General features: G+C 37.6%; 1 protein-coding gene across 1 annotated transcript; it reads left to right on the top strand.

Annotated features, from left to right (window-relative positions):
* The first annotated feature begins 2,307 nt into the window (after positions 1–2,307).
* On the top strand, positions 2,308–3,246 carry LOC105081045 (olfactory receptor 5AS1). Its single transcript, XM_010970166.2, has one exon. It carries the CDS (start codon positions 2,308–2,310, stop codon positions 3,244–3,246), a length of 939 nt encoding a protein of 312 aa, XP_010968468.2.
* Positions 3,247–8,996: the final 5,750 nt, after the last annotated feature.

Below are 8,996 nucleotides of genomic sequence, written 5' to 3'. Positions count from 1 at the left end.
CACTGGAGGCATATTTCCTTCTAGTCCCGCAGAAAATTGAGAAATAAACTAAAATTAGGGTGCCTGGGATTCCTCTCAATAGTGCTGACCTTGCACTTCAGAATTCCCTCATACAACTAAGTGTTTTAAAGTATCTTTAAGTATCTGATAGAGATCATAAAATGTACAGATTTTAATTGGCTGGTAGAATACAAGGAATTTTGTTGTTGTTTTTCATCTTAGATCTTTCAGTGTGGGACACATGCAGTGATGAAACAGCCTACACAGTAGTCAATTATGTTCATTTTCCTTCTTCATTTTTCTCCATTAAAATCATTCAAGCCACACCACTGGAAAGAAGGTCATTGCCAATCCAAAATCTGCTGGGGCTGGGAAGTATCTTGGGATAATATCCCACTTGCCACGGACCAGACTATAAATACTCATCTCTTGTAAGACTTACGTATGAAACCTGGAGAGAAACGTTGTCAGCTTCTTGCACAAAATAAATTCTGCAATTCAAACTTCTAGATGGTGCTAAGGTAAGTGACTGATTCCCTAAAGCCTCAACAAAATGTCTGGTGTGAATGTAGCAAAGATAATGTTGCCTTAGATAAAATGCATCTTTACTGACTCTGTAGGGTTTTTCCACCTTTGTGTTGTGGGGAGAGGTGGTGGGGCGGCTGGAGGAGTGACTGGGGTTTATGGAACAGAAATCTGACCTTAGCTTACTCATGCCATTTTCCAAAAGTCACTGCCTGATTCATGGTGCTCCTTATTTCCATGATGGGGAAGGTGACTGTGCCTATTTGGGAATTTTAAGAAATCCAACAGTCTAATTAAGCTACATTAAGTAAGCTAAACTTCATCAGTTTCTATGAGTCTGACTGACTTCTCTTCTCCTTGCACCTAGAAGATTGCAGGTCGTATTATTGGGAGAGGGGAAATTCTCAAGTCCCCATGCACGGCGGGAAGAATAGATCTCCGTTATTCGTTTGCCTTATTACTCACTACAGTGTTACACACTTAAGCCACTTCCAAAGATACATATCTTTAAGTACATATCTTTAACTTCCTGCTGAATATTCCATCAACTATAATTAATTTTCCATTGGCACCTGTCATAATTTTTTTCCTTGGTGATTTTTCTGTCTCTGTATTTTTCCCATATAGCCTCAGTTTAGAAGTTCATTAGTAAGTGCAGAGATACAGTTGTCCTTCAAAACAATGTCCCTGTGACCTCACACCAGACATTTTCATATCCATACCCCAGACATAAGAAAGAGACAAAAACCTAGAGAAAGGAAAGCAATCACTATAGAGCTGTGTAAACAATTTACTGCTGCCAAACAATTCATTTGCAAGTGCCCATGATGCCAAAGATAAGATGAATTTTGAGGCAACTGTCTGGGTATTTCAAGCTATTGAGTAAATAATTAAAAAGAAATAAGAGGATATATTCATTTGTTTTATAAATTTTATTTAATAAATATTCATATTAGTGTTTATTATGTAAGAGTTACATAAATATTTTACAAATATCTATTTGTTTATCCTTCTAACCATCAAAGAGCGATTAAATAACTTTATCAAGGTCATGCAAGCAGTAAGTAACAAAGCTAAGATTTGAACCCAGTCATCTCTCGCGTACCTGCTGTGCTCTTAACTGTCATGTTAAGCTACCTCCCAAGATCACAGATACTCTTCTGTAGATTTACCTAGTTTACCTGTGAGCACTTCCCCCCTAGAGTTTTTCTCAGCTATATGTTTATTTACGTGGAAGAGTGTAATTTTAGGATTGGAAATATAGAGCTTTGCCAATAAGGATCTCGCTAGTTCTCCGACTTCTTCCAGGCCTTATCAGCTGAGCCACATTTATTCCCTTTCATCCTGAAAGGAGTTAGTATCATCTCTTAATGTGCACATCTTTTAAAGAATCACTGCATCTTTAAAAAACATTTAATTGAAGTACAGTCAGTTAACAACATGTCAATTTCTGGTATAAATAAAATAAAGTAAAATGAACAATAAGGTCTTACTGTAAAAAAAAGTAAATAACATAAGAATCACTGCATCTTAAAACACCTGCACTGAATAACATTATCTGGAATCAGTGAAGATTTTTAATTATCTATTTTAAAGGAAGTGACAAAAAAGAAAACAAGCCAAATGCGTCACAGAAAATGCCCTAACTGTGGTTTTATTATCCTTGTATTTTGCTTCCTTAAAAGGAAGAATAAAGATATTCTTGGTTCATCCATCACTCAAGCCAACTCATGTGTTCTGATACCATCCACATCGGATGAGAAAAACAAGAAAGCCAAGAAGATGTTGGAGAGTAATTATACCATGCCAATTGAATTTCTGCTTGTTGGATTCACAGATTACCTACCTCTCAGGGTCACACTATTCTTGGTATTTCTCATAGTATACACACTCACGGTCATGGGAAACATAGGCTTAATAATTCTAGTTAACATCGACTCGAGCCTTCAAACCCCCATGTATTATTTCCTCAGCAACTTGTCTTTCTTAGACTTCAGCTATTCCACAGCCATCACGCCTAAAATGCTGGTGGATTTCTTAGCATCCAAGAAAAGCATCTCCCCCTACGGCTGTGCACTGCAGATGTTTTTCTTCGGCTGTTTTGCTGATGCTGAGTGCCTTCTCCTGGCAGCAATGGCCTTCGACCGCTATGCCGCCATCTGCAATCCACTGCTCTATTCAACACTTATGTCTCGGAGAGTCTGTCTCTGCTGCGTTGTGCTGGTTTACGTCAGCGGAAGTATGACTTCGATGGTACACGTCTGCCTTACGTTCAGGATGCCATTCTGTGGCTCCAATATCATCAATCATTTTTTCTGTGATATCCCACCTCTGCTGGCTTTATCCTGTGCAGACACGCATGTCAATGAGCTTCTGCTCTTTACCTTGTGTGGCTTCATCCAGACCAGCACTTTTGTGGTCATATTTCTCTCTTACTTCTGGATCCTCATCACTGTTTTGGGCATCAAGTCCTCAGGTGGCAGAAGCAAAACGTTCTCCACCTGTGCTTCCCATCTCATAGCCGTCACCTTATTCTATGGAACACTCCTGTTCATGTACTTACGTCCCACCACCAGCTATTCCCTAGGCACTGATAAAGTAGTTGCAGTGTTTTATACTGTTGTCTTCCCCATGGTTAACCCAATAATCTACAGCTTCAGAAACAAGGATGTAAAAAATGCCCTCAAAAAGCTGTTAGACAGAAACCGGACTTTCGGTTGAATAAGAATTTGAATCCTTTAGTAATTTTCAAGGCTTAGCCTAACCCTTCAGTCTCATCAATATTATGCCATGTGTCAACTATTTTAAGTGTTGACCACTTTCCACTTTCCAGACATAAAGATAAGTTTTCATCTTTCATACTTTAAAACGCTTTTGTCCTCTTACAAAATTCTGCTCTGTGAAACAATCCTGAATTAAAATAAATGATAGTAATTTCTCTCTATTTAGTGTTCTTAAACTATGTTGTACATTGATTTATTATATTCTTTATCATGTTTCATTGAAGGTATCTGTTGGTCTGTCTGAACTCACCCATATTAGAAACTTCTTGGCAGCTGGTAATATGTATCTTGGTTGATTTTTCCAAAACCTATGTGTCACCTGGTATGTGGTATTTCCTCATTACATGTCTACTTAATGAATGAATGAATGAACAAATGGATAGAATAGATGGACGGATGGCTGGATGAGTGAGTAAATCTAACTTTTGGTGTTTGGGAAAATAAATCTAGACTCTGCACTTACGGAACATTTACCATCAGGGAAATTTGATATTCCTCATATTTTTCACAGGTGATGGTGGTTTCACTGACTCTCAGGAAATGAGACAGAAGGTACATAACAATAGTCTCTTTAATATTAGAGCAGAGTGGGGCTATAGCACACTCCTTCTCTTTGGGCTGGACTGATTGTTCTAATAGATCTTCTGCTATTGCATTCACAGCAAGTATGTATGAAAAGCAAACACATTTGCAAAGCTCCTGGAGACTATAAGCTGTGCCCATTACTAATTTTTTGCCCAGATGTTACTGACATAATCTTTGAGGCTCTATCGTCAAGAAGAAGTGAATGATTGCTCTGATTATTTTATTCTGTAAACTGACAATGCAAACCAATTGGAGCATGAACACTCCTTTCTCTGAGATCAATTGCAATGACTAAATTAGACATTTTCTGTGGTTGCTTTGGATACTTGAGTCTCAATTTGATTTTCATTTTATTTTGTCAAAGGTGAAGATGCATACAGGTGAATACATAATGTTGTGCATTTTGTACTAATTATAAAAATATAAATTCCTGAATTCGTTTATACTGGGTGTAATCTTGTAAATGAAAATGGTAAAATAATTACCCATTGAAATTGGTTGTTTTTTGAAGAGTAGATGAATTAATATATGTAAAGCTACTAGTAGATGCATAATTTGAGAATTAAATGATCAGATATGTATAAATCTCCTAGAATATGTGTAAAACTTTTTGTGTCTGTCACAATGTAATGACATATGATTGCTCATTACTTTACCAATATTATATTACTATTTGATTTTAAGACAACAATTAGGGTTTGGTTTACTATAAGAAATTAGGAATTTTAAAAATGTCTGTGAACCATTCCAAATGTTCTGAGATACTGCCAGAGACCAAAAAAATGGAACCTAACATTTAACTTTGTGTCCCTTCATCATGTTAAAACATTTGCTCTAGGCAAAAATGTCAGAGTACAGAGTACAACGCCATTCCTTTGTTCTTATTTTTGAGTGGTTTCTGAAATGTATGGGTTATTTTGGTCATTCTTTTCATTTTATTGTATTTTCCTAATTAAAAACATTAAGGAGATTTCATATCATGAGTGAATTTCTTCTAATTATCCATCTATTGTGTTAATGCACATAAGGTTGCATGAAGAATCAAATCAGCTTCCTTAATGGGAGCTTTGTAAGTTTGACTTATTTTTCATTTTTGAAAATAAATTAGTCTAAAATAAGTAAACTACAGTGTATTCTAAACTATAAAATTGTTAAGAATTGATCTAGCCTAGAGTTTCTTAAAGTGGCACTAGTGACGTTTTGGACCAATTCTCCTTTCTTGGGAGAAGAAGGGGAGGAAGGTCTAAGTTGCACACTTTGGGTGTTTAGCAGCATCCCTGGTCTCTGCTCACTAGGTCTCAGTGGCACATTCCCCATGTGTGATAACCGAAAATATCCACTTTGTCAAATATTCCTTTGGAGGCAAAATTATCCCGGGCTTAGAACTGCCGAACTTGCTCAACGCTAATTTTTTGTCCATAACACAAATGAAACTCATGGGTGAGGTTACTGCCTGAACATGTGTCAGATTAATAATCTGGTAAAAACATCTCAGATGCAATTTTATTTTGTTCTGCATTATTTCCCTAACTTCTAAGATGTACTTTGATAATATGCATAAACAAAGAAAATTAATATGTACTTTTAATAAACTAAACACATAAAATGTAAATTATATATATATATATATACACATATATATTTTGTGAAGTGAGTAAGAGTTGAGAGAAAGGCAGAATACAGTAGGACATTTGTGACAATCACATTGAACTAGATTTTTCTGCTTCTGTCTATGATGAGAGAGAATGCTGTAAGACTGTGTTACATTTCAATCATAAGAAAGTAATGCAACGTACAAATCTAAAATACTAAAACCGATGACGTCACTGGAAAAATATCTGCATTTCAATGACCATCTCCAATTCAGGTCAGAAGTAAAGTATGTAACAGGTTCACATCTTATTGCCCTTCACTGAGACCTGGAAGTCAAGGGCAAATGAGCTCTATGACATGATTTGAAAACTGTCAATTTTCCTAGCGACATCAGATTAAAAAATATGTCATACTTAAAGGATGTAGTAAATATTTGTCTTCAAAAGAGCCCATTCGTAAGTAAATTATTTTCTCAGAAGTAAATAAAAAATATGTTCTTGAAACACATGAGATAACGTTTGCTACTATAATGTAAAGATAAAGATTTGGAGTGAATATTGGTTGAGAATCCATACTTTCTTTTAGTTGGCTACAAACACTGCTAAGTATGGTGAAGAGGACATGCCACAATTTATAACTGATATATCACTATTAGTTCTGATTAAATATATACATGCTCCTTTGCGTTGTTATACAAAATTTTCTACAAATAAAAATTTAATCATTGCTGTGTAAAAACCCCAGGATTTCACATATGGTAGCATATCATTTTTCCTATATGAGAAGATAAAATATTTTATGCTTTACAAAGTCATCACATTTTTGTTTCATGTGTTCCTGTGCAAACTAATGGAAAATGACCTGACACCATCTCCCTCCGGGTACTTTCTCACCTCACAGAGACAGAAGCAGTGTGAGGTGTGCTCTTCTCATCATTCACCTCATTTTGAAGTAAAGCACACTAATCTGGCTGGATTAGCCATCACTATTGAGAACTGGGATATATGGCTTTTAAAATATATTATTAGGGAAAGAACTGCCCCTCCTTTCACTGATCAGAGGATGAGATCCAGCAACCATTTGCCATGGCCAAACCCTGGGTTCTAGCTCTTTCCTGCAAATTCAAAATTCATCAGTTGCAAGGGCACCAGCTTCTCCTTTAGTTTGACCTTGAGGCTGAAAAACAAGTCCAATTGAGATCATGCAAGGGGGAACAAAAGCTGGCATTGCCACACAGGGGCATCACCACGCCTCTAGGTGAGCAAGGGCTGGGGTCCAAGCCTGGCAGCTGTGAACAATGGCAGAACATGTGACCTGAGCTGCCACTTCCGCATTCGTTCTGGTGGTATGATGCTCTGCCACAAAACTTAAGCGGCTGAAAACAATAACCATTCATTTTCCTCAGGAATCTGCCATGTGGGTAGGGCTGGGCAGGGATGAAGTCTCCGTGCTCTTCAGTGCCTTGGCGGGCCCTTTGGGATCACTTGAATAGCTCAGACTGGAATAGCTGTGGGTAGTCTGGGCATCTCTTTTTCAGGCAGTCTTAGGACACCCCCCTTTAAACTCTCCAAATATTCTCTTCTTCAAAGCAGCCTCAGAGTAGTCCATGAGCAAGTGTTCCAAAAGACCAAGGCTGATGCTGCTAGATTCTCATGTCTTAGCCTTGGAAATTCCAGAACACCCCTCCTATGTGGAAACAAGTCACCAAGTCCACCCGGATTCAAGAGAAAGAGTGTCAGTGAATTTGCAGCCATCTTTAATCCATGATAGCATTTTATCATAATTTATTTTCTTAACTTCTCAAATCTATATACTTTTCAGAGGCTTACAGAAAAGCAACCAGGAGGGATTTCTTTTGGACAAATTAACCCTTAATTGGAATTCCTCTCTTCTCACCCAAATAGTGGCTTCCATGATTTATACCTGTGTCAGTAATCCACACCGTTTCTACTAAACATGACTGTGAGCACAATCCTGACATTGCTATGGGATGCAGGTATGCATATTTAGGATAGTATAAATATACTTTTTCAATGTATAGGAAAAGAAAGGTATGGCAAACTGGAAGCAGTTTAGTAAATCAGGGACAAATCCATCTAAAAATCCTCCAAGAGAAGATGTCCAAGGACCCTGACGGGACAATTTCAGCAATCATTTGGACCTTCCCCAATGCAGGAGACCGCCATTGTTGATCTAGATACAATGTGATGTGTTGGCCAGGATGCATATACTTCCTTGGCAGCTTAACAGAATAATTTTGAAGTATAACATTTTCCAAGCCAAGCGTTCCAGGAAAATTCACTTGCCCTCAAGAATTGGATGGTCTTCTTGGCTATTTGTCATAGCATGCTTGGCAGACTTGAATTGTTTTTGTCACCTCATTTACTGCCCTCCCAGTAAAAAGACCACTGTTGAAGTTGTAGTTAGATCTTTTATAATTCTTCATACCTGCAAAGTGCTGTCTCTTAGTGTTCAAGTCAAAGTTTGACTGTGAAGCATGGAAAGAAGACCTGGAAAAGTGAGCCCAGTTGAGTTAGCAATCCAGAGTTCATGTGTGCCTGACAGGGGTAAACATTTGTTCACATAGGAAGACTAACCTTATAGGAACACATTGTCCATGATATAAGATGTCATGTGAGTCAATGAGCCAGGGACTACTATCTCCATCATGGATATAAATATTGCATAAATAAGGCTGAAATCTGTGACTGCAGTGTGAGGACTTGTGGCATTGCTCAGAAGCTTCTTCCAGTGACTAGGGAATCTGTTTACACATTGGTGGTTGCGGTAGGCAGAGTGGCCCCCCAAAGATGCCTCCCCAGCATTTATAAATGAGGACACATCAGCCCTTCCCATGATTTGACCAAGATTGAGAACCTTTGTGTGTTCCAAACTTAAAGTTGCAAATACATGACTTTGGACCGCTGACTGATCAGAAATCTTAGCTGTGTTTAAGGGAACAACATCTTCTTCCTGGATTAATCAGGGGAAGGAGTCCAACTGATGAGGCTGAAGCTTTATGACATGTCAGAGCCTGTGGCCTGAACACAGGCTCATCTCCTCAGCATCTCCCTGGGGTTTCCTGCCTTAATTTTATCTGTAGATGATGTTCGTGTGACTTTGCAATAGGACGGCTTGTAAAGAATCGCTCTTGGATAAGTCTTACCTCGCTGTCATTTCTGAGGAAAAACCCATCTGATTTGGCTTTTTATATTTACAAACACTATTTACGTTATGTGAATTGCGTGTCAATAAAAAAATCTAGTTCTAAGTAGAAAAATGTATTTATACATAGTAGGGAAATTCTAATGTCATTCTCGGCTACTATTGTCTTATAATTTATCTTATATATATATATATATAAAGTATTAAATTATAAGACTTTAAGATAAATTATAAGACTCTGGAGCTTCCCTTCCTTCCTCCATCCCACCTTCCTTCTCTGCCTCCCTTCTTTTTTCTCTCCATCTCTCTTTCTTGTTTAGTATTAGATTTCATGAGAGCACAGAC

Source organism: Camelus bactrianus, chromosome 10 (genome assembly GCF_048773025.1).
Source record: "Camelus bactrianus isolate YW-2024 breed Bactrian camel chromosome 10, ASM4877302v1, whole genome shotgun sequence".
In the NCBI taxonomy this organism is placed as follows: domain Eukaryota; kingdom Metazoa; phylum Chordata; class Mammalia; order Artiodactyla; family Camelidae; genus Camelus; species Camelus bactrianus.
The sequence above is the reverse complement of the archived record's forward strand: the minus strand, read 5'-3'. Positions and strand labels throughout refer to the sequence as shown.